This window comes from Pelodiscus sinensis, chromosome 2 (assembly GCF_049634645.1).
Source record: "Pelodiscus sinensis isolate JC-2024 chromosome 2, ASM4963464v1, whole genome shotgun sequence".
In the NCBI taxonomy this organism is placed as follows: domain Eukaryota; kingdom Metazoa; phylum Chordata; order Testudines; family Trionychidae; genus Pelodiscus; species Pelodiscus sinensis.
This window is the reverse complement of record NC_134712.1, coordinates 179857933-179884461: the sequence shown is the minus strand read 5'-3', so window position 1 is coordinate 179884461 and position 26529 is coordinate 179857933. Positions and strand designations below refer to the sequence as shown.

The following is a 26529-nucleotide window of genomic DNA, read 5'->3' as shown; positions in this document are numbered from 1 at the left end:
AGAGCGGGCGGGAGAAGCTTTTTTCTTTTTTGTTTTAGGCATCCCTGGGGATAGCGCCCTTCTCTTTGGAGCAGCTATTTGCTCCTGTACAGTTTGTGCCGGCTGAAGAGCCTTGTCGCAAAGGAGCAGCTTGAGCAGGAGATCCCTGTCTCTGTGCGCCCGCGGGGTTAATTTCAAGCAATGAGTGCATTTTGGGGGTACATGGGACTCCCCCAAACAACTAACACAGACTGAGTGGCCGTCTGAGGCTGGCATAGACTCTTTGCACTGGGAACACCTTTTGAATCCTGGAGTCCCAGGCATGATTCAGTTGACTAGGCAAACTGCCGCACTGGCAGGAATTGCCTAGAAAAACGTCGTCGTCTTCTTTTTTTTTTTAACTAACTAACTAACTAACTAATTAACAGGCAACTAATTACCGAATAAAGACTATTTTACAATATCTTCTGACAGGATTTGCTCTGTGTCTGAGGAGATCACAAAGCTCCACCAGCAACCTAGGGCGGCTGAGAGGAACTGGTGGGGGGGCCGGTCTGCGCTCGTGATCAAAGGCGCGAAAGCCGTGCGCTGAAGGGGGCATGCGCAGACCGGCCGAAGACGGCTCTGAAAGTTTCCGACCAGCGGCGCCGGGACGGACCCGACACCTAGAGTGGAGCACCCACGGGGCCACTCGAAGAAGAACCCAGTGTTAACATCCTGGCTGTGTTGTTTGATTCCTGATGATTCACTCCACACGTGTATTGGCCCCGACACCTAGTCCCAGCGTGAGTCAGATAGAAGGCTGCCCCCAGAGAGAGGCAAAGGAAGATAGGCAGAGACAGCCAACTGGCTGGGGGGGTAGGGTCTGGGAGCTGGTTCAGTTTTGGCTGGGGGGAAGCATGAGGACAGCAGACTAAGTCCAGGGCAGGGGGATTCTGAGGCCCAAGAGCCCCTACCCCGCAAGATAGGGCTGGCTGCCCTATCTCCTGTGGTAACATCGACCCTAAGCGACGCTGTGTCTCTGAGAACCAATAAACCTTCTACTCTACTGGCTGCCTGAGAGTCACATCTGGCTGCAGATGGGGGTGCAGGGTTAGGGGCTCCCCGATGCGGCGTCACAATAGGTGACAGGCTGAGGGGTGGTGTGGGGTGGCAGCTCTTTCTCCTCAACGTGCAGTCATGTGGAGTTCCACTGGATTCCATCCTGCGTCACCTCCTGCTGAATACGTGCTCAGGGCCAGCCACTAAGAGGGCTAGTGAAGAAGCATGGGCTGCAGTGCTTTTGATAAGCTGTTGACACTCAGTTCTGTATTTTTATCTTGCCCTACCCAGCCCCTACTGCTGAATGCCTGAGCCAGTGTATAGGGGAGATTGGAGCATGGATGAGAGCTAACTGGTTGAAGTTCAATAAGGCACTGCTATCTAGGTTGCATTAGGGATGGGGCGGGAGGGAGAGAAAAAGGGGAGAAGCAATCAGAAGAGAGCCAGAGTTATTCTATTGTTGTTTTTGAGGGTGGTTGCCAATCAGATTTAGCTAGAGCTCACAATCTGGGGGTGATGTTGGAGCCCCAAGTGCTTCAGGAAAGATTCCACCCTTTTCTCCTGCCTGAGCGTCACCTGGCTGTGACTTTGTTCCAGTTTCCTTCAGTTATGGGCATTGCTATTGTGATCTGTACCTACATCATCTCAAGAGAGGATTACTACAATATATGTGGTCTAGTCCTTCCTCTTATTGGAGGTCTGTGAAGCAACACACACATTGTGCCTGTGCTACCTTTTGCTTTTTCATGAAATATAAAAAAAGGCTAGAAAGTTTATTTTTTTAAAGAAAATTAACAAAAATACCCCCCCCCCTCAAGAAGTGGTAACATTACAAGAGAATGAAAGCTGCACAAATGGGGAGAGATTTTTAGTCTACCTCTTTACAACTGTGCACCTCTGTAACTTCAATGACAAACCCCCATTGAAGAGGGAGGACGCAGTTGTAAAGCTTCCGTACTCCTTTCTGGTTAAAGTGATAGAGCTCACATTAAAGTGTTGGAGAGGTCCTCCCACAAAACCAGGAGAGTATGGTTGCATTTCTCATCTTTCTAAAGTAAAGTAAATCAAGAGGGATAAAATTAAGAATAATAAAATAATACTACACCATCTCTGAGGCTATCTTCTTCATCAGGAAAAAAAGACACACACACACGGTATACTAACCCAATATTAGGAAAAAAAATAACTTTGATCTTCTGTAATTCAACCCCAAAACTGAAACTGGTGCAGAATGTGGCAGCTCCTTTATTAAATAGTGTTTGCTGCCCCATGCCGAAGGTCTGTCCAGCTGTCTATTGATTTTCAGATAGACTTAGGTTTATCCTGCCTTGTGATTTGCCTGATCTGTTTACCGCTTTCTCTGTCTGGCATCCTGTATGCCATTTACTGGAAGCAACACATCATACAAAACGATGGGAAAGGATAATATCTGTGGAAGTTGTGGGGAGGAGCGGGGGGGGGGGGGAGGAGGAAGGCTGGTGATGTATTTTACACAAAAGAGAAGAAGCATTGTCATGAGGCTGATCAGATGAGTGAATCTGGGGAACACACTCTTGCTTTGTAATCTCTTGAGAAAGCACACACTCTTCCATAATATCGAAAGCCAAAAACATGGCACATGACCTTCAAATTGAATAAACCTGCCTTTCTTTCCCACTGCTGACAACTGATACATTACTTGTGGGGTCATGATTATATTAGATTACAACCATTTCTTGGCAAGGACATTCCAGAAACATAAACTGACAAAGTGCTCAGGTCATTTCAGACCCTCCATAGAAATAATTATATAATCATAATGAGCTAGCCTCATTCAGGACCTGGACCATTGCCCATCAGAACCTGGAAATTCTTCCTTTGGGCATTGGCTCTGATCCTCAGTCCCTGGCAAATAACATATCACTGCTTTTTTCCCCCACCATTTGCATGGTAGCCTTCTGACACTATTCAATCTTGTACACGGTCCAACAGAAAGAACCAATACAGCTTCCCACACTCTCCGTTCATAAATTGTGGAACTGAAAATCCACTGGAAGAATTGACCTTTGTATGTGAAATAGGGCAGAAAGCTAATAACTAAGGTGCAGCACTAACATTATTAACAGGTCCCTTTTGGTAAAGTTCCCACTGTAATGAATCCCTCTGTTTTTATTTTTCATATTTTAAGATTGAGAGTTATTAAACTTGTTTTTAAATTTTGTTCACAATGCATCACAGAAGAGATACTTCAAAAATAAAATTATTCTAGTGTACTGTAGCAAAGATTCAAATGTTTACCTATTCTTTTTAGATAATCATGCCCAAACAAGAGAACTCTGCTGTTCTGGTTTAAACAAGCACAAAAGTAGCAAATGTGTTACTCAAGTGATAATGGGTTACAAGGAAAGCAAGATTTTTACAGGAAAATTAAAATGAAAGTACAGTTAGGTTCACTCTAAGGGCGTGGTATGGTAAAGAGAATGAAAAAGATCAGAGTGAGTCACACTAGAACTGAACATTCCACTGTGGAACTTCCAAACTTCAGCTTTTGCTACCAGCTGCTGACAAGAAACAGGTCAGGTCTCTTTTTTTTACAAATTTATTATTCACTGAGCTGTACAAAGAGTATCTATGCCTATTTGTAACTAGAAGGGCCAGAGATTTTGCTTTTGATGGATGTTATTTTACGTTTGTTTTACAGAGTATAAGGATTTCATTGAGCCAAGTAATCAACTACAATTCTGAAAGTCACACTAAGTAATTATTGATAGATTTGTACATGGGTGGGGCAGTAATGTCAGATAGTAGGGGTTATACAATTCTCACTATGCATATTTAATCATAGTAGTGTGCACAAAAGCACATCCAAAGTGCTGCCTACCCGCACGTGCAGAATACTACTGAATTCATGCAAAAAATGGAACATCTGGAATAGTTTTTGTAAAATGTGCAAAGATGTATATTACTATTAGTATTCATACTAGTAACAATACATATCTATGAATAGGAATGCTGCTCAAGAATAAAAGCAACAATAAACATTATTAAGTTTTATGGAGAAATAGCAACCGTCCAGTACCTGGAAACTGTTTAATACAGAATTTAGCTCAGCTAAATAGTTCTGACTAGCTGAATGTGTCCTGCTACAACCCTCCCTGCTTTAGGACGCAAGTTTTTTTTTTTTAGACTTTAAGTAAATCAGCTAATAATCCTCTTAAATGAAACATTAGAGCTCATCTGGAAATGACTCAAGCACAGAGTCTGGAGAACAAGATGCTATTTCTAATTTGCTGTTTAGTCTTGGGCAAGTGCCTTAATTTCCTTAACCTCTATTTCCCTTTTGGTAAAAAGGGAATACTAATTCCCACCTTTTTTAATTCTTCCAATGATCATACTACATAAATGCAAAAGGATCATTGCCGTTGAAACAGCTGATTGATAGAACCGATCACTGGTAGAATATATATATAATACTATCCCTCGCCAAACAAAATAAAAATGAATAAAATCCCTTTATCTTCTCCACTGAATACTTCACCATGCACTATAGCCATGCTCATATAAAGTCCAGAATAGGAAATATGTTGAAATGGTGGCTAAAAAAAATCCAAGGATTAAAACCAAAACCCAGTAACCAAAACCTCAATATTAACTGATCAGCATTTAGTAATTAGAGAGCAATTTTTCATGAGCAGACAAGGAAACAAAGCATCAAATAACAACGTTAATATTTCTCAGGTTTTTTTTAGAGTCAAGTTTCCAATTTGACTAACCACACACTTGTGTCCTTGCACATTAAATTAACAGCAATTTAGTTATTTTCAAAAAGAAAACATTTAAAAAATTTTCAGATAAATAGAGTAAGAATTTGGCAGATGTTTTCTTTAAAGACAGTCAAAGTCTTACGTGTTTTTTCAAGTTTCAAAAAGCCCACTGGCAGGCCCAGAGAGGGCAGCAGTTTATTTTCTGATTTCAGTGATTTTAACAGGGTAGTATTCTGAAACACAGTTACAGAGAAAATGTGCTCTCAATTCAGCAGATTTCTGCTCTTAGCTAGCATTAGTCCAGTTTATTTCCAGCTAATGGGCCACTGCAAAACTTCTCAGGCTCTATTTACATTAGATGGAATTTCAGCAAATGATCAATTCTACATTTTGATAAGACCTGGGAATAGGATACAGGAAAAAAATAGTAAATGATTTGTTTACAAGATGCAGACTGGAGATAGAAATCTCCTAAGCTTCAGGAGTAAAGTTCAATTAAAGTCTCATTTTGAAACTAATTATAGCATGAACTTACAATTAAGGGCATGTCTACACTAGGAAATTACCGGTATTTCAAAATTAATGTTATTCCAGAAGAAAAGCAGGAGTACATATTTCAAAATAACAAACTCAGTAGTGTGGATGCTCCCCTTATAAATTCAACCTAAGGGGGGTTATTTCTAAATAAAGCGCTAGTGTAGACCAGGGCTATGAAAATCTGTCAGCATAATTTTGGAGCCCAACTGAAGTTTTTTGGATTTGAACTACTTGGCTGATGTTTAAAAATACAAAATGGTCTGTGCATAGTATATGGGGGAAACTAATAGAGGGCTTCCCCTCCTCAGGACTGAGGCTGCCTCAGGGTATGTCCACACTACAGCGTTATTCTGAAATATCTAATTTCAAAATAGTTAATTCGAAATAGCTTATTTCGAAATAACACGTCAACACACAAAATGCATTTCAAAATAGCCTTTTTCTATTTCGAAATAGCGCATCCACACTGAGTGGACGTTGAATCGCATTTAAGGCTGGTTGGAACCAGTTCTGGCAGGACATCAGGTCAGATGTTGCCTTGTGGCCAGGGTGGCCAACAGGACATCCTGGGAAGGGCTGGAGGCCCCCTATTTTGAAATTAGCGACTACACAGCACTTATTTCAAAATAGCAATTTCAAAATGGGTGCTATTCCTCGTGGAATGAGGTTTACCAATTTCAAAGTAAGCCCTCTGCTATTTCAAATGAATTTCGAAATAATGGAATGGCTGTGTAGATGCTAGGAAAGTTATTTTGAAATAACTGCTGTTATTTCGAAATAACTTTGCTGTGTAGACATCCCCTCAGAGAGTAATGTCTACACAGAAAAAGCTTCACAGCAGCTAGAGTACCAAAGTAAACTTGAATATATCTGGGGTAGGTAACATCAGTAAAGGCAGCTCAGCCCTGTGTGTGTTCTCTGTTTGCCAGCCTGTTCCCCCAGTCTGTATTGTATTGTCCTCATTATTATTGATATGTGCATTAGCTAGATTAGATGGTTATGTGTAATAGCTGGAAACATACCTAGATGATTGGGGCCTTGATCCTGAAAACAGATCCATGCAAGTGGACCCTGGACCATAGGGTTACCAGATGGTTTAAACAAAAATACCAAACCCTGCCCCCCACCTCTACCTCCCCCCCCCCCAAAAAAAACACCAGGGAAAAAGTTCTGTTGAGAAAAAAAGGGGGGGGGGGAGGAAAGAGACCAAAGTTGTTGAGAAAAAAAAAGCGCTGCACTTTTAAATGGCAGAGGAAAATTGTCCCCTTCGGGCTTCTGTCCACGGGAAACAGGAAATACCGGACATTTTACATGTCCAGTATTTTCTGTTTTTTTTTTTTACCGGATGGGGGATGTGAATACTGGACTGTCCGGGTGAATACTGGACACCTGGCAACCCTACTGGACCCTGCAGTCATGCAACACACCAGTGAACTCAATATGGCCAGAATGAGAGCCAGTTCAGCTCTACTATTTTTAGGCAGCCACTTCCTAAAAGCAGCTTGATTTACATCTGATAAGTAACATCCACTCACACACCCCAACTGAAATATACAACTGCAGGCATCCCTTAGCAATATTTGCCTCAGGCCTCGTCTCCACTTACTGGGAGATCGACGCTGTGGAGATTGATCTCCCATGGGTCGATTTAGGAGATCTAGTAACTATATAGTGACCCACTATATCAACTGGTGATCTCGCAACCCAGTGGACTACTGAGTCGAAGGGAGTGGGGAGTAAGGGAACTTTACGGGAGAGTTTCTCCTGTCGACCCCGTGCAGTGGCCATGCCATGAAAATTTGAACTAAGGTATGTCAACTCCAGCTTCTCTATTCATATAGCTGGAGTTACGTATGTTAGTTTGACTTTGCGCCCTAGGGTAGACCTGGACTCAGTTTCAGTTAGCTCTTCTTCTCAGGGTGGTACCACAATTCCTTCACAAGAACTCCAGCCAGGATTGTTTTGCTCAGATGAGCTTGGTTTCTGTATAACAGGTAGAAAGACATGGTTCCCTGCCCCGAAGGAGCTGTAGCTACATTCATTGTTTGAGATAGTTTCTTACTTTGAATACATTTGAAAACAATATTTGCTTTTATTTATACAAACCCTAACTTGTGTTCTAAGGTTCACTGACAATCTTTAAGCATGCAATCAACCTGGATTTGTGTTTTGTCTTGTAGCTTTTTCCATGGGGTGGGGTGAAAATGCCTCGATGGACTATGAAGAAGACAACAGCGAATCAAACTTCACTTTAGATTATACTCAGTATGAATCGCTTTGTGAAAAAACAGAGGTGAGAAATTTCACTAAATTGTTCCTACCTGTTTTTTATTCCCTGGCTTTCGTTGTGGGCATTGCAGGAAATTCATTAGTGGTGGCAATCTATGCCTACTGCAAGAAACCAAAGACTAAGACCGATGTTTATATCATGAACTTGGCAATTGCTGATCTGTTACTGCTATTCACCCTTCCTTTCTGGGCTGCAAATGCAGTCCATGGATGGGTGCTTGGAAACATCATGTGCAAAGTCACTTCTGCTTTATACACCATGAACTTCAGCTCTAGCATGCAGTTTCTGGCTTGTATCAGTGTGGATAGATACAATGCCATTTCCAAGCCCCAAAGTCACCAAAGAGGTGGAAAGCAATGCAGCATAACCTGTATCTGTGTCTGGTTGGCAGCTATTTTGCTGAGCATCCCTGAACTGATTTTTAACACAGTCAAGGAAAATAATGACAGGTATGGATGCTTTCCTGTATTTCCACTCGACCTGGGAACACTCCTTAAAGCAACCATTCAAATCCTGGAAGTTATGCTAGTGTTTGTACTACCTTTCCTTGTCATGCTGATCTGCTACTCTGCCATTGCCAGAGCACTCCTTCGGTCTCCAAACATTCAAAAATCTAGGCCCCTCAAAGTTCTGCTGACAGTAGTGGCTGTTTTCATTGTCACTCAGCTGCCTTACAATGTAGTCAAGTTCTGGAGAGCCATAGATGTCATCTATTTGCTGATTACAGACTGCGACATGAGTAAAACCATAGATGTTGCCCTTCAGATAACTAAGAGCATAGCCTTGTTTCACAGTTGCCTAAACCCAATTTTGTACGTCTTTATGGGAGACTCTTTAAAAATACGCATTATGAAAATAGCAAAAAATGTTGGATCTTGGAGGAGAAGTTGCAACATAACTACTGAAGAGATTTCTATGAATTGTGAAGGCCACACAGAAGAAACCAGTAGCTTTACTATATAGCAGCTGTATCACTCTCTTTACCCAGTGTAACAGAAGAGAACAATTATAATGCATCTTATGGCTATTTCCTCTTTGATGAAACAAGCGTCTATGGTATTCTGCAAGTCAAATCTGAAGTGTTCTGACACCGGAACCAACCAAGATGTTGCAAGGAAGTTCAAAATAGAATAAGACCAAAAACTATATAGTAAAAGTAATGGAAACAACAGAACTGGATATCAGCTTGAATGCTTTAAAAACAAACCCACAGCAGGATTTAAAGGGTCACAGTGCTAGGCAGTGTTCCCTGTAAGCTGAGTGCTTGGGGGGCTGTACAGGAGAGATTCAGGTGTCACCCAGCTGATTAGTTGAAAGCCCACAGCTAACCACAGCCAGCAGCATGTGTTTATATTGGTGGTGCATATCCACACATGTGTTGGTGCACATAACATTTATTCTGCACATAGTTGGAAACTCTTAGAGGGAACATTAGTGCTAGGCCATTAATTAGACAACGAATGAATGGGCTTCATATCAGTTAATCACAAAAGATATATACTTAACATGTAAAAAGGAGGAAAAAAACAAATATATGATGACACTGAATGTTGTATTCAGGAGTCCTTTAAATCTTCAGTCCTTCAAAATGGAACCCTGCGGAGATGCTTTTCAAAAGTGTTTTCAGGTTTTCATAAAATGATTTACAATGTTTGCCTAAAATTGCAATTCTGTTTTTCCTCAGTTGTCACTTCACAAATGTCCTGTGAGGCTCGAGATGAGGAAAAAGTTCATCTCTGGTATTTCACAGAGGTAGTGGTAAACAGCAACTATAGTCCAGTGTTTTATGATTCCAAATATGTGCGGTATGTTTAAGAGTTCCTTTTCTGTAACAACCTTTTCATTATGTTCTGCTTTCACTGGATTGCTGTGAGTCCAATTTCCTGTTATAGACACATGCCAAATCTTTAGTTTAAATCCATATTCACAAATCCAGACTCATTTTGGTCATTTCCTGCAAGGCAATTCATATTTCCTGTGCCCTCTATAAAATTCTTTGGGAACGGATGTAACAATGAGCAACGAAAATGTCTTACATTTTGCATACACTTATAAATCTAATTCTGAACATGTAGCTCTATACTGTTCTAGAAAATCAGTTTTGATTTGTAAATGTGGAAGCTAAGCCAGGAAACAGATTGGGCTCATGAGAGGAGGAAGACAGGCATGAGGACAGGAGAAAGATGAAAGGCTAGCTTTGTGGCCTCCCAGAGTAGGGAAACTAAACCATTATTCACCTAGGCTGTGTCCAGACTCAGGGTTTTTTTCGAAAAAAGTAGCCTTTTTTCGAAAAAACCTCACCTGCGTCCAGACTCAAGCCACGTTTTTTCGAAATTAAAATGAAAGAACGCGGCTTTTCTTTCGATGGTGGTAAACCTCATTTCACGAGGAAGAACGCCTTCTTTCGAAAGTTCCTCTTTCAAAAGAAGGCGTTCTTCAATGTAAATAGGGCTTCTTCGAAAGAGAGCATCCAGACTCACTGGATGCTTTCTTTCGAAAAAGCAAGCCGCTTTTTCGAAAGTTCAACGTGCAGTCTAGACGCTCTCTTTCGAAAGAGGCTCTTTCGAAAGTATCTTTCGAAAGAGCCTCTTTCGAAAGAGGCTTGCAGTCTAGACATAGCCCTAAGGAGGATCCTTGCCTATGCTGCTGTAAGATAGTTTTGCCTGTCAGTCATACTGGTGTGATGCTAAAAACAAAGGTGGTGTTGTTATGAAATTAATTTGTGTTATGCTCAGTAGCTAACTTTGAGAGGTTTATATAACACCACCTTTATTTTTATTGATAATGCCTCATTCTAGTGAAACTAACAGTCATTAATATCTAATGTTCTTCATCTGTAATATGCATGCATTGTGGGGTAGACTCAACTGGCATATATTGGTATACCTTCATGATTTACACAGGATCAGGCCCTTTGTATTTTAAAAGCCGTGTAATCCATATACTAACAAGAATTTATGTCTGTTGCCTTAGAGCTCTTTCTTGTGCATAGTCATGTAAGGGACTGGCCTTTCTGCATGAAGTAGATGCTGGGGTAATTACTACCTACAAACAAACAAGACAATACTATAAAGTGGTACAACTATAAAAATGGTGACTCCAATGTATTCACTTCTGCTTTTTAATTATATTTTGTAATAAAAAGCAAGGATATACTATTTTATATTAAACTTATTATATACAAAGAAGTAAAACCATTGCCACACTCTTTGTATTTGTGTCCAATTGAAAAGTTAAGTTGTTTCAAGCAAATTGTACTTCAAAAGGCATTCCAAAAACAAATACTGCCAGTAATCAACATTGGGCCCAATTCAAAGTACACTGAGGTTAATGGGAGTCTTTCAATTAATTACAATGGACTTTGGATAGGCCCCAAATGCACTATTTTGACCTGAAGAAGAGCTCTGTGTAAGCTTGAAAGCTTGTCTGTTTCTCTCACCAAGAGAAGTTGATCCAAAAACCAATATTACCTCCCCCATCTGGTCTCTCTATTTTGAGACGTGAGAGTTACATGTGCAGACTAGCAATAGGTAGGAATGTCCAATATCATGTAATTGAACAGTCATGCAACCGCATGAAATCTTATTGGTTACTGGAGTATTCAACAGTCCCCAAGGGTGGGGCTGGCAGCCACTGCAGAGGTGTATTGGTTAATTGTGTAGTGCAGTGATCCCCAACACGGTGCCCGTGGGTGCCCTGACGCTTGCCAGGCCATTTCTGGGCACCTGCCAAGTGATCGGGGGCCCCCCCCGGACGTGCGGCGCATGGGCGGTGCCGGCCCTCTGGAAGCATGGCGTATGGGCAGCGTCGACCCCGGGTGCACAGTGTCTGGATGGCCCTGCCCCAAGGTGCGCGGTGCAAGGCCTCTGCTGGCCCCGGGCGAACGGCATATGGGCAGTGCGGGCCCTGGGCGCACAGCACAAGGCTGGCGCTGGCTGCAGGTGCGTGGCACAGGAGTGGCCCCAGCCCTGGGTATGTGGTGTTTGGGCAGCCCCCACCTCTGGGCATGCAGCACAGGAGCGGCGCCGGCCCCGGGAGTGCAGTGCATGGGTGGTACCAGCATCGGGCACGCGGCGTATGGGTGGCCCTGCCCCCAGGCATGTACATGGCCCTGCCCCTGGGTGCGTGTGTGGCCCCGCCCCCGGGTGCCTGGCCTGTGAGCAGCCCCACCCCCCGGCACCCGGCAGCCCAAAAAGGTTGGGGACCACTGGTGTAGTGGATCTACATGTTGACATCCCTAGCAATAGGTATACAAGAAATCATAACTCCAGTCATCTGAAGAAGGGAGCTGTGCCCACGAAAGCTCATGATTCCATCTACGTGCTTTGTTGGTCTATAAAATGCTACCAGACCATTTGTTGTTTTTTTCTGTAACAGACTAACTCGGCTATCCCTGAAGCTCAAGAAATCATAAGACATGCTTTGTACTTTAATCTTATAAAGGTTTCTTCCAGATCAGAAGTTTAAAAAAGAGAAGACAAGGAATATTCCTCTTCTTTATGCTGGGATAACAGCAGTTTATCAAACAGCAATACTCCCATTTTGGAAGGTGACAAATATATCAAGTTTCCTTTCCACTTCAGTCCCTGAATTATAGTTTTAGGCTTAGAGAGAGCATTCCATCTACTGGTGATTCTCGATATTGCTGGTCAAACTGTATCACTGAATTATTAGAGCAATATTTGCAGAATGTGTGGGCCTCTCTCATTCTGTAGCGCCACCTCTCCCCACACATGTAAGTAACACTCAAGCTCCATTCCATTTAATGTTAGTACAGATACCAATACACTATATTTGTGGCACTGCCCTGAAAGGGGCTGAGTGCCTGTTGGCCCCATTGACTTGATGGTTTTCTTTTTGCAGACTGTGCAGAAATACACAGTAACAGTTATTTAAATGCAATTTAATTGATTTAATTGATAATTCATTACCAGAATCTCCTGGTATTTTGTAGTTTCAGAGGTGTAACCATGTTAGTCTGTAACTGGAAAACCTAAAACTAATAGTTTTGCAGCACCTTAGGGTACATTTACACTTGCTCTCTAGTTCAAGTTAGGGATGCAAATGTAGCCGACCGAAATTGCTAATGAAGCGGGGATTTAAATATCCCATGCTTCATTAGCATAATCTCGCCCGTGCGTTATTCCGCTCAACAGCTGATTCGAACCAGGAAGTGCACTCCGGGATGTGTTAGTTCGAATCAAACCCCTTGGTTCCAACTAACGTTACTCCTCATTTCATTCAAAAAATGAGAATTAACGTTAGTTCGAACCAAGGGGTTTGATTCCCTGTCAGGGTGGTCAAATATTGGAATAAATTGCCAAGGGAGGTGGTGGAATCTCCCTCTCTGTAGATATTTAAGAACAGGTTAGACAGACATCTGTCAGGGATGGTGTAGACGGAGCTTGGTCCTGCCTTGAGGGAGGGGGGCTGGACTCGATGACCTCTCGAGGTCCCTTCCAGTCCTATAATTCTATGATTCTATGATTCGAACTAACGCATCCTGGAGCGCACTTCCTGGTTCGAATCAGCTGTTGAGCGGAATAACACGCGGGCAAGATTATGCTAATGAAGCATGGGATATTTAAATCCCCACTTCATTAGCAATTTTGGTTGGCTACATTTGCATCCCTAGCTCAAACTAGGGAGCAAGTGTACACGTACCCTTAGAGACTAACAAAACATGTAGAGGTATCATGAGCTTTCAGTTCATCTGAAGAAGTAGGTTGGGCCCACGAAAGCTCATGATACCCTCTACGGCTATGTCTAGACTGGCATGATTTTCTGCAAATGCTTTTAACGGAAAAGTTTTTCCGTTAAAAGCATTTGTGGAAAAGAGCGTTTAGATTTGCACGGACGCTTTTCTGCAAAAGCACTTTTTGCAGAAAAGCATCCATGCCAATCTAGATGCGCTTTTGCGCAAGAAAGCCCCGATCGCCATTTTAGCGATCGGGGCTTTTTTGCGCAAAACAATATTGCGTTGTCTACACTGGCCCTTTTGCGCAAAAGCATTTGCGCAAGAGGGTTTTTGCCCAAATGGGAGCAGCATAGTATTTCTGCAAGAACACTGACAATCTTACATGAGATCGTCAGTGTTCTTGTGGAAATTCAAGCGGCCAGTCTAGACACAGCCTACATGTTTTGTTAGTTTCTAAGGTGCAGCAAGACCATTAGTTTTAAGTTTTTCCAGTTATAGACTAACATGGTTACCGCTCTGAAACTACAAAAGTTTTTCTGGTATTTTGCAGTTAGTACCTAGTACAAGGGTGGGCAATAATTTTTGGCAGGGGGCCACTCCAAGATTTTGGAAAGTGGTCAAGGGCCACACTTTTCTGTGGAGGATGTTCAGGGTCTAGGATGGAGGATAGGGCAGAAGGGCGCATGGAGTAAGGAACTAGGGTGCAGGAGACAGTGAGAGGAAGTTTGAGCAAAGGAAAGGGTTGTAACCTGGGTCAAGGGATAGAAGTGTAGAGTCAGGGAGGGGGTATGGGTGCAGGAGAGGATTCTGGCTTGGGAGAGGGATATTAGGAGGGGGTGCAAAGTCTGGGAGGGAGCTGAGCCCTGGGAGAAGGGGAAAAGGGGGTGCAGACTACAGAGGTTGTGGGTGGTGACTTGAGGCAGGGGATAGGGTGCAGAGTCTGGAACAGTGTTTGGGTGCAGGAGAGGATTCTGTCTTGAGAGAGGAGTGTAGGAAGGGGTACAGGTTCTGGGAAGGAGTTGTGACCCAGGCCAAGGGGTGCATAGGGTTTGGATGGTGACCTGGGGAGGGAGTTGGGGTGTAGGAGGAGCTGGGGTGCCAGAGGCAGGCTCTGGCTGGGAGGCGCATACTTAAACCAGCAACCCTGCAGCACCCCGAAGGCAGTCTGGGCTCTCTGCCTGCTGCAGCCCCAAATCACTTACAACTACAGGCTGCAGCCCCCCACCCCTCAAAAGGGGGAAGAGATTTGAGCTGCTCCCATCCTCCAGGCCAATCTCTCAGCTCCTATTGGCTGCTTGTTTCCAGCCAATAAGAGCTGAGAGATTGGCTGGGGTCTGTTCCTATTGGCTGGTTGGTTCTGGCAACAAGAAGCTGAGGATTGAGCTGGGGGCGGGGAGGTCATAGGAAGCCTCCCCCTACCTGCAGAGCAGAGAGATGTGCGGACTGAGCTTTAAACTGTGTCACTATGTGCCTGAGGGTCCCATCAGGGTGGTCCGCAGGCTGAATCCGGTGGCTTGCCAGGCCAGATCCAGCCCCTGGGCCATATTTTGCCCAGCCCTGGGCTAGTACAACAGTGAAGAAATAAGTGAATTATGTAAGCTAGAATTGCATTAAGCTATTTTAGAATATAGTATGTATAGCATGTAGTGTTTATGAACTAGGATCTGCTACTTAAAATTACAGTAAATCATAGCACTGTCATTACATCAGTTACTTTGCATCAATTTGGGATACATTTCACATTCGTACTTTCTTCTTAAATAGGTGGGATAAAATGTTCTCTATAATACCTTACATGTCTGCTGATTGAAGGCTAGAGAGACTAGTGCAGGGACAGCAGAATTCCTTTATTCCTACCCAGCTATCAAAAACAGGTACAATTTTTGTCAGAGTGGTTCACCTTGTGATCCCCAGTACAATATTTCAAAGTCACACCAATTATCTGCTTCCAGACTAGTCTATGGAGATAAAAATGCTCAGCCATGCTGAGGATGATAGGATCTACGAAACTAGTTGTTCCCTATTCTGTAACCCCTAGTGTACTATAGCATTGAATAGAGAGATTCAAAAATATTCATGTTGTACTCCAGGCTGTGTGCCCTGTAGCTACATGGCTCAGAGAGTCAGAACCAGCTTTTATCAGTAAAGAAGAAAATTACATCCAAGAAGAGCGTTGCCTCAAAATAAGCCACTGGTTTTTAGACTTTTGCAATCGTGTTGAAAGTATAGTGGAATTAACGTACAGATTGGCCCTTCCTGGAATATTTAACTACCGTATTTTGTTTAAGGGAATGTTTAAGTAGCAGCATGTAGCAGCAAATGAAGCTTGTATATATTGTATGCTTTGGGGCAGGAATAAAAAACAAAGCTGGGATTCAGAGTCTGTTAGTCATTGAAATGCGTTGGTGAAAACTACTGCACTTTAGCTTCAATTATATTATTTATGCACCGGCTTATAAAATTATCTAGGAAATGAGATAGGAAGTGGTCAGAATAGGACTAATGCATCAGCCTAGCAGTCTAAAAAAACAGCCAGGGAAGCATGACTTCAAATAAGCACCCATATAGCTCTCCAGTGTCCCTATTCCACGCACGAGCTACCAAATATGAAGAAAAACCTCAGAAAAGCATAATATCCAGGACAAAGCTAAAAAATACATGGGTCATCTGATATAAAGATACATCTACTGAGCAGCAATGTACTCTAAATAGCTCCTGGAAGGATGTAAAAAAAGGTCAAGAAGTCAATGGCTGCAAACACCAGCACATATCTTTAGCTGAATTAAGACTTGGGCTTCACAAATTAAACCCACTTCTCAGAACTGGAACACAAATTATTTTTTGTTTCGCCCTGTTAGAAGGCATTCAGCCTAAATTCCATTGTTCTAGAGTTCGTACTTACCACTACTCCACCATTTCTTGCCATTGATTACATAGCTATTTCCAACTCGCTGAATGCTGCATTCCATATTGGTGGCATCACTCGAAGCAACGTCAGGTTCTGTACAAAACACATTTATGAGCATATAGAGTGGTTTTGCACTTACATCCATTGTTTGTATATATTATGGCAAGGGATTACAATTCATTTTGGTTTTGCTTATACAAATGTCATACAATATAAGACTGGAGAGACAGTAAAAGAGGTGGGGCTAAAAAAGTGTAATTCAAGGCTAAAGCGGAAAACGCTACCACTGTGCTCACTAAAAACCCATCAATGCTTTTGGACCAAGCACTTCAAAATGCAGTTGTAATTAGGGTCACATGGAAACTTCTGTGCCTTCATTGGAAAGTTACTGTTTGCTCTGAAAACACTATAAACATATGGCTTAAAGTGATTAGAGCTTTAGTTATAAAAACTAACTGTTTATTTAATTGTAAGATCTTTGGAACATGGAGTTGTCTTATTCTGTATCTGAACCAACTCAAGGCCCTAGATAAATTATTAAATTCAACAGCGAGTCAAATTTGTTGGTTTTAAAATCCTGCATGGACCTGCTCTGGTTTATCTAACAGACCTTAGCTCAGGTTTTCTCCTCATCCCATCATTGCTGGAGACAGGTACTGTCAGGGAGACAGGCTCTTTAATTTTCAAGCTGGTCCCAGGACTAATTGCTAAGTGCCAGATAGAGGCAACCCCTATTCTAGGACAGGGTGGGATTACATAAGTGCTATGCCATTTGAGAAGACCTCATATCATGGGAATTCTCAGCTTTCTGATCTTTTTGCACCACCAAAAGGCAGAGCAAGGGAGAAAATCTGTGTCTTTCTCTTTCTCTACATCCTCCAAAAGCCATTGACCATGAGGTCTTCACAGAAGGTGATCACTGAGAGAAAGACAGCCTTTCCTTTGCATCTCCTGCAGTTTGGAACCACTTCCCTTCACCAGCCTGCCTCACCAAATATTCTATTTCCTTCCAAAGCTTAGGTCAAAACACCACTTCTCCTTTGGGAGCACAGCAATAAGAGATGTAGAGTTTGCTGGAGACTCTTAGCACTTTGCAGGAACTGGCTCTAAATTAGACCAAAAAGTTCAAACGTGGGTGCCTAAGATTACTCTCCTACATCTGTAGTGCCCGTTGTTCCAGAGTGTGCTGACCACCCAGCAGCTTTCACCGAGAGGATCATTTCAGGCATCCAGGTGTGAAAATCTTGGCCGTAATGTACAATGCAAACTCAAAAGGAATGATAATTGTTATAAAGAACTTTTTACATTACATTTCACTGACTTATGAAATATTTGCAGATAGACTATCCTTGATGTTTGAAATATTGCTCAAGCATCATTAGCTGCTAAAGTTATATAATATTTATCATATTTACAGTGTGTGTCATCAGTGTCATCTCAATGTCCTTTACAAAGGAAGTTAAGTTTATTGTATGTTCTGTTTGCATAGAAATTTTGTTTGGCTATTCATTAAAAAAGCTATCTGTATAGCAAATAGACTATTATCAAAGCTAAGATTTGGTCATGGATATTTTTAGTACAAGTCACAGGCAATAAAGAAAAGTTCACAGAATGTTACTAAAAATATCTGAGACACAAGGCACTCTGTTGGACCCCACACTGCCTGCAGTGAGGCAGCTGCACAGCACCTAGGAGTGCTTGGGGCCCCCACCATGCATTAGAGCTCCAAGGTCTCCTGCAGCCCATGGCAAGGGTCTGTGGGTCTCTCCTCAACTGCAGAAACTCAGAGCTTTGCAACCAGGAGCTCAGGGATTCGCTGCCAACTTCAATGGCTGGCAGCTTGGAGGTTCCCCTGCTGTCCGCAGCTCTGGGGCCCCCACCACAGCTGGGAGCTGCAAGGTACCCCCATTGCCTGTGGTGGCTTAGAGTATCTGCCCAGCTCCTGGCCCCCATAGGAGGCAAGGGACCCTGCAGCTCCCAAGTGCCACAGGCTGAAGTCACAGAGGTTGCTGGAAGTCATGGATTCTGCAACCTCCATTACTAAAAATTATTAATCTTAACTACGGGAAATGGCAACTACTGTGACTATGGGGACTAAATGGATCTTAGCATCTTGCAAAATCAGACTCTCTGGCTGTCAATAGCACATAAAGAGGTTCCAAACAATGGTGGAAAGCCAAAGGTACAGTATTAACATGCACTAGCTTGTGTTTCTGCACCTCTCTGCACTACTGTGAAGCATGCACGATAGGAGGGGGCAGTTTTCAACTTCAGAAACATTTACCTGTCATGCAGAAGCAAGAACTAATTTTTCCTTGAAGGAGAGGCTCGAGCCACTGTTTCTTTTGGTCTTCAGACCCGTACAAATGCAGGACCTCCATGTTTCCAGTGTCTGGGAGAAATCAGAATGTTTCTTTTTGCAACAGAGAGTTCATGCAGCATAAAATGTTCACCTTCTGAAGGCTCACGACATCATGGCTAAGGAATGGGAGGGAGGGTTACTAACCTGGTGCATGACAATTGAAAATCTCTGGGGCAAAGAAGCATTTGCCGGTCTCCTCTGCAATTAATGCATAGTCAACCTGACTGAGGCCACTGACGGCAGGCAAGAAAAGATTCCACAAACCCTCTGCTCTGGCCATTTCCTGTCAGAAGAAATAAGACCCACACACAACGAATCTTTATGCTGAGACTGTGTTATGATTCAATAACCAGCTCACCTTCCGCCAGTCAATCTTGCTGTCCTGGCTACAGTTCCTGAATCTCTATATTCCATTTTTAGGCACACAAGTCAAAACTCTCCGTAACTTTTCCCATGATTATATCTTTTTCAATTTCTGTCTCCCCTTTCTTTGTTTCCTGCACCTGCTCCAGGGCTTCTCTCACATAAACCCAGAATAGCCACCCAGGTAGCATATGCCACATTTCTGCATATTCCTTCAAAAACACAACAGTTAAAAAATCTGCTTCCTCCATGAAGTATTCTGGCTAGAATGGTGATACATACATGTGCACACTGTGAACTATGTGCTCTGGTTTGCATGGTGATATTTTGTTTTCCTTTTGTGCTTTTGGAATCTATGCAATCTGAATGAGAGGATGACTAATTGTTTTGGCACATATGCTGTTTTCGGACAGTATGCTCCAATCCCAGGACAATTGAAGGAAGTCTGTCTGTCTCTCTCCTCCCACTCCCCCACCCCAAGTTGAATGGCCTCCTCCCTCATGACACCCAGGTGCCCTCTAAAAACCTTGTGAATACTTTATTTCAGTTTTATTAAAAATAGAGAACTGGAATATGGATCAGCAATGTGTGGGGCATGTTCTGCTCAGGTCAACATAAAATGAAAAGAGTTTCAAGTATAAGCACAGCATTTTCAAAAGTGTGTGTGGAGAGCTGGGCCTGCATGTGCACAGGGTAGAGGGGGAGAGAGAAGTAAGGAAGAGGAAGGCCTTCCATTTATTCTTCAGTCTCACTTCTCTTTATTCACCACCAGAACCAAAAAACTTTAGAAAAAGATTTGAAAAGGGGACCCAGCTGTAATTGATGTAATCACATCTGCCTGGGACTGCAGAGAGCCTGAAATAGCAGCTCTGGGAGGTGTGAACTTCCCCATTGATTCCCATATGTGTTAACACCAACAAATGATTACACTCTAAATGTCAGTGTGGTTAACTATTTCACCTCTCAAAGCATGTAAAAAGGAGATGAAGAAGTGGTATGAAAATTGACACAGTCTGCTCTAAAACCCCTCAGATACTGTGTAAGGCATGTAAAAAAAATCTAAATGAAATACATGGACTAACCATAACCTTAAACAAGGTTTGCTATACATAGACTTCAACCTGTTTCGTACTCTGGCAAATGCATCACATCCCTACAAATCCTTTTATTAAAGATACAGAAAAGCAGGAAGAATAGTGAAAGCATTGGGAATGCAAATAAGGCTGTCATTCAAAGTAGGCTGCCTCCACAAAAGCTCATGATGCCATCGATTTGTTTTGTTAGTCTTTAAGGCGCTACTAGTCTATTTGTTGTTTTTTACATTTTTCCTGTTACAGACTAACTCAGCTACCCTTCTGAAGCATTTAAACAACAGTCCTTATTCCCTTTCTCTTGCAATGGACAGTGTCCTTAAAGGCAAAATAACCCCTGTTTAACAGTTTTTTAAGACAGTAATAACTAAGGCTATGATCCAGAGTTTCAGTAAGTGTGCTGTCTACTCCCCCTCCCCCAAACAGCCAGCACGGTACCTGAAAGGCCAGGTCTGTGGCATGCTGGGGACTTCCTGTGCTGCGGGGAAGGGGGAGGAGTCCCTGGAGGAGGCACGTACAGACTTCCCTTCTCTGCGAGGGGTGGGCATAGAAGCCCCTGGAGGAGGCGCACGCTGGGACATCCTTCCCCTGTAGGGGGGAGGGGTAGGAGTCCCCGGAGGAGGCGCGTGCCAGGACATCCTTCCCCTGTGGGAGGGGGAGAGGGAAAGGGAAGGAGTCCAGGGAGGAGGTGCTTGCCAGAGACTCCCTGTTCCCACCAACACCCTGTTCTCTGACCCAGCACCCACTGGCACCCTGTCCCCTATCCTCACTAGCACCCTGTTCCCACCCCAGTACTCACTATACTCACTAGCACCCTTCCCCAGTTCCATGTTCCCTGCTCCCACCAGCACAGTTGGGGCCACATTAGTGAGGGTTGGGGAATTTTGGAGGAGGTTTTTTTTTTTTTTTTTGCATTTCACTTGTGTGGCCCCGACTGACTTTTCTGTGGGTCAGTGGCCCCTGAGTCAAAACAGGTTCCCTGCCCTTCTCATAAATAAAGACAATGCTGAAACCTTTTGTGTCTGACATAATATTTTATTTAAAAATGAAGCCTGGCCAAAAAAAACCCAATTGGGGCCAAGCCCCCATCTGGCCGCAGCATCATAACACTTCTGTTCCACTCCCTGACCCCAAATCTGAGCCTATCATACACTAGAATCCCCTGTCCTGAGCCTTTCACATCCTCAAACTCCTGCACCCTGACATCCTCAGTCTTCTGCTGCAACACTTCTGCACCATCCACACATCGCAAATCTGTGTCCTGAGCCCCTAACACTCTCAACTTCCCTGCCCTGAGCCCCTCACATACCCCAACCCAAACTCCTGCCCCCTCACACCCACAAGCCTGTGGTTTGCTCAGCATTCCAACCCTTCTCCTTGACCTCATCACTCCCCAGCCTGGAGCCCCCTCTCCGAGCCAGCATCCCCTTCTCTACCTCCTCCTGCATCCAAATTCCCCCCCAGAGCTTGCACCTCTCACCCCTTCCCACACCCAAATCCCTCATTCCCACCCCACAGCCCACACATGCTGCCTCAACCCAGTGAGGGTATGGCTAGACTACAAGAGTTTTATCCCGGAAAAACTCTTCCGCGTCCAGGGACACGTTTGTTCTTCCGCTTTTTTAGTGGAAGAGCAAACATGCTCTTTTGGCAACCCCTGTATTCCTCATTCCACAAGGAATAAGGAGGCTTCCGAAAGAAAGCTTTTTGCTGACATTTGGCCCAGTCTAGACAGGCCAAATGTTGGAAAAACCTCTTCATATAGAAGAATCAGAAAAAAAAGTGGCAGTGTAGCTGTATCCAGAGAGTGTATAAGGGCTAGGAACAGCAAGTGATGGAGAGGAGGAGAACAGAGAGGGCGGGGCTTCAAGGAAGGGGTGGGGTCTTGGGGAAAGGATGGGGTAGATCTTGGCTTGTTCTGACATTTAAAAAGTGATCTTGGGCATAAAAAAGTTGGAGTCCACTGCAACAGACTTTTCTGTTTGGGCTAACTCAATCTGTCTCACTTCTGCATCCTTTCCCATCTTACAGTTTACAGTTAGGGTATGTCTAAACTATGTTTTTTTCGTCTCATTTTTTAAGGAAGAGCGGTTTTTTGAAAAAGGGTTTTTTTTCTGAAAAAAAAACACGTCCAGACTACTTTCACTTTCGAAAGATCCTCTTTGGAAAGTGAGATCGGAAGATATGCAAATTCCCGCGGAATTTGCATATCCGCTTTCGAAAACAGAACATAGTCTAGACATAGCTTTAGGGTAAGTGTGTAGGCCCAATTAGCCACATCACCATAAATGGTTTTATTTTCCTCAGCTTTCAAAAGCTTGGAAAATACTGTATTACCATGTGTATTTTTAAACTACATTTCCTATTTAAATGCTAATTGTATTTTGTAGGCATAAGAGAAACTTGATAATCTAAAAGGTAAACCACTCAGAGTAATATTTGCTTAGGCAATTGCATCAACACCTTCATTCTCATTATCACTGCAATACTCAGGCAAACATTCATTTTGTAGTACCTTGAGTTTCTCAATCACTGAAGGTTTCTTCCATTTGTCCAATGAATTTTCATCTCTGGCATAGTATTCAACCACTTCCTTAAAAAACAAACAGAGCAAACAGTAAGTAGTAGTACTATAAGGTTTCTTCTACTACCTCTTCCCCAATCTCCATACACCACAATGAATAAATAAATATCAGAAGTGCATCTTTTCTGTACAATAGTATAATAAATAATTTTAAAAAAATAAAAATTGACTTGAAATCTGATTATGTTTCACCTATACAAAACAATCTTGAGGCTCCTCATGAAATGTATCCAAAACTGCATCGCACTTTAACAGACTCAGTGCTGTTAAAAACACTTACCTAAGGGTGTTTGAAGCTCAACAATTTCTGAAGATGTATGAGTAAACATTTGTCACGATTAGTATTTCATGAATGGTAATTGTGTATGAAATTAATTACATGATGAAATAACCATTAATATATAAAACTTAAGTTATGTTGACAACACATACAGTACTATCAGAGCAATATTGCAATGGCACAAACTAGTTATCCAATTTTAGTATGCAACTAGTGAAAAACCATAAAGAGTACAGCTGTTTCTTTTTAAATAACAGATGATCTTTGAATTGTGTACTCGCTCACTTTGCATTGTGTGTCTGGAGGGCTAAACATTAGCACTATGTATGGTTGTGCCTTTCATATCAATCATAATGCTAAATGTTGCTCTCTGAAGGAACATTTTGAAGACTAATTTTTTTTTCTGAACTGATTATATGACGTTTCACATTTTTTATTCAGGAATCTAAAAGCACTTTTCAGACAACTTTTGAAAGGTTAAAATGACTCATTATACAGAACTAAAGCCACACAATGACTCAGATTCAGGAACAGAATTCAGGAGTTATAAAGTCATAGAGTTGGAAGAAACCTCAAGATGTCATCGAGTCCAATACCCTGCCCAAAACAAGACAACTTCTGACTTCCTAACTTCCCAACCCCAGCTGTAACAAACAAACAAAAAACACCCCCGTACATTTCCTTTAAAGGATTATATGAAGAACTTTCCATATTGTTTTTTATTAGTTCAACACACATTTCGTACAATACAATTTTTCCTGAAGAGAAACAAAACTAGTTGTGACCAAAAGATGGCTACCCAACCTTTGAGAAAATCTTTCAGATACAAGAACTCATCTGCAGTAGGTAAATTAAGAAATTATCTTGTTTTTCATAATTATGAACATCTCTGTCCATTTCCACTATCAGCTTTCAAACCTACATCAATGTCAGACACATGTAAGAACTGAGAGCATGCTGATCTATTACAGAAGTTAGGAAGGGCTATGGGAAAAGTAGATATTCCATCCAGGACAGAGGACAGTGACAGCAGATTTTTTCCTAGATGGCAAACAATCCTGCAATGCAATTTTTCCCCCTGAGACACAATCAAACCTCTAACATTCTTAGTAGCACATTCTGGCTCTGCAAGAAGCAACATCTTATAATTCTGAGAATTTAGGACATGTTTACACAACAGAGAAGATTGACCCTCCTGAGGTCAATCTTACAGAGTTCTTCCACATTAGGGCTGTGTCTAGACTACATGCCTCTGTCGTCAGAGGCATGTAGATTAGACACATAGGCAAAGGCAAACGAAGCCGTGATTTAAATGATCGTGGCTTCATTTAAATTTACATGGCTGCCACGCTGAGCCGACAAACAGCTGATCAGCTGTTTGTCCACTCAGCGCGCTAGTCTGGACGCTCCCCTGTCGACATCAAAGCCCTTTGTCGGCAGCCCCGTTATTCCTCATGGGATGAGGTTTACCGTGGCTGCCGACAAAGGGCTTTGATGTCGACAGGGGAGCGTCCAGACTAGCGCGCTGAACGGACAAACAGCTGATCAGCTGTTTGTCAGCTCAGCGCGGAAGCCATGTAAATGTAAATGAAGCCACGATCATTTAAATCACGGCTTCATTTGCCTTTGCCAAAAAAACCAATCTACATGCCTCTGATGACTGAGGCATGTAGTTTAGACGTACCCTAAGCGAGGATTATACCAGGATGAGTAGGATGGTATCCCTAGACTTTGTTTGTTAGGGGCTGGAAATGGATGACAGGAAAGGGATCATGTGATGATTACCTGTTCTATTGACTCCCTCTGGGGCATCTGGCATTGGCCACTGTTGGAAGACAGGATACGGAGCAAGATGGACCTTTGGTCTGACCTGCCATCCTTGTGTTCTTACCATAGTGACTTTTAGCTAAGGGTCTCAAAGCACTTTCTAAACAATTAATCATCATGACTTTTGTAAGAGGAGAAAAATAGATACAGATAGAAGCTGAGCAACATCCTTTAGATCACACTTAAAACAGAAGCAACACTGGGAAGTGAACTCAAGTATCAACTCCTCATCTCCTGCTTTAAAGCACTTCCTCAGAACTGAAGAACCACGAACATCAAGAAGCTAAGAGACAAACCATCTGAGCCAGGATCCACGCAGATCATGGGGATACTGTGAAGACAATCACTGTCCTTGAGTTTGCAAGCTAGTCAGAGAGCGTTATAGTGCCTGTCTAAGTCCAACATCAGGAACCTCCTTTGCACTCACTCACTACAAGAGAACAGTGTCTTTTTTCTACTGTGAAGGATCCTAGAGTATTTGCTATTAGGTGAATTCCCCCCCCCCCCTTCTATATTCTTCCTTTAGCATGCACTACTAAATTCATACATGGTACTTTGGATAGATTTAATTGCCAAAACTTATACGGATTCATGCTAATAATCTGCAAAAACTATCACTGACTGCACAAAACAAAATAAAAATGTCAGCTATGAAGAAAGCTCTACATTTCTGCACAAACACGCTCTACTTCCTGAACAAAAAGTTTCTACCTTTTCAGCTGGAAACACATGCTGCTTCATGAACTGCTTCACTTTCAGCAGAACCTCCTGGCCTTTTGCAGTCTGCAGGAACAGCTCTCCTGCACTGCTGGGTTGTGCATCACTGGTGAAAGACGTTCTAGGGAACAAAATTAAAACAAATAAATAAGGTTAGTCTCTCCAGATGTTAATACAAACATCCTTACCTGAATATAAGTATTTAAAGAAATACATAAAATAAAGCTGTGAAAGTTTTTTTTGGCAGGGGCGGGCAAAATATCTTCCACAGGCCAGATCCGACCTGTCAATCCTTCGGATTCAGCCTGCCACTGTGCCATGGCCCAGTGGGACCCTTGGGAAGGGCTGCCTGCTTGCTACGCCCCTGCACACAGCTCAAAGCAGTCAGCTGCGGGGGCCTTGTGCATCTCTGCGCACCCCTGTGGGGTGGGCTTCATGCACTACCTCCATCACCCAGAACAATCTCACAGCTCCCATTCACCGAAAAGTGGTCAATGGGAGCTGCCGGGGCCATGCTTGCAGTGCAGGCAGCATGCAGAGAGCCCCCCTTAAGGGGCACATGGTATACAGAGATGTACATGGCCTCCCACAGCCAACTGCTATGAGTGGTGTAAAGGGGTGTGGAGGCAGGGAGCCTGCCCAAGGTTCTTGCTGGGCTGCTGGCCAGGAAATGCCTAGGGTAGGTGCCTCCCAGCTAGAGACTGAACCTGGCACTGCACTTCCTCTCTGCTCCCAACTCCCTTCTCCAGACCACAACCCCCTCCCAAACCCTGCACCTTCTCCCACAACCCAATCCCCTGCCTCAGGTCACAACCCCCTCCTTCACCCAAACTCCCTCCCAGACCCCACACCCTTTCCTGCACTCCAGTCTCTTACCCCATACTCCCTTGTGCACCCAAACCCCATCCTGGACCCTGCAGCTTCTCCGTTAATATCACAGAAGAGTGCAGCCCTTGACCACTTACCAAATTCTTGGAGTGCCCTCCCCCCATCAAAACTTATTGCCCACCTGTGCTTTGAGGGCATATCAACACAGAGATAGGAGACCCAACCTTGCTGGGTTTAGGCTGCAGGAGTGAACAATTGCTGTGCAGTCATTTTGACTGCAA

General features: G+C 43.1%; 2 protein-coding genes across 3 annotated transcripts in view; one reads left to right on the top strand and one right to left on the bottom strand.

The window, feature by feature from the left end:
• ACAD11 (acyl-CoA dehydrogenase family member 11) overlaps window positions 1–26529 on the bottom strand; it is a 77133-nt gene that overhangs the window by 32097 nt on the left and 18507 nt on the right. Inside the window, exons 9-13 of the mRNA XM_006133149.4 lie at window positions 25415–25541; window positions 22528–22605; window positions 18703–18841; window positions 18481–18588; window positions 16191–16289 (exon numbers count right to left, since the gene is read on the bottom strand). Coding sequence (XP_006133211.2) covers window positions 16191–16289; window positions 18481–18588; window positions 18703–18841; window positions 22528–22605; window positions 25415–25541 — 551 coding nt within the window. The remainder of the gene's footprint in view (window positions 1–16190; window positions 16290–18480; window positions 18589–18702; window positions 18842–22527; window positions 22606–25414; window positions 25542–26529) is intronic.
• Window positions 3455–12637, top strand: ACKR4 (atypical chemokine receptor 4). 2 transcript variants are annotated; one of them, XR_012901912.1, is made up of 3 exons: window positions 3455–3574; window positions 7481–10147; window positions 10191–12637. XR_012901912.1 is itself a non-coding variant. In XM_006133148.4 (2 exons), the coding sequence occupies exon 2, from the start codon at window positions 7489–7491 to the stop codon at window positions 8551–8553; it is 1065 nt and encodes a 354-aa protein (XP_006133210.1). In that variant the 5' UTR covers window positions 3455–3574; window positions 7481–7488; the 3' UTR covers window positions 8554–12636. The 2 variants fall into 2 exon arrangements, 1 of the variants encoding a protein (XP_006133210.1); XM_006133148.4 differs by having other exon boundaries at window positions 7481–12636.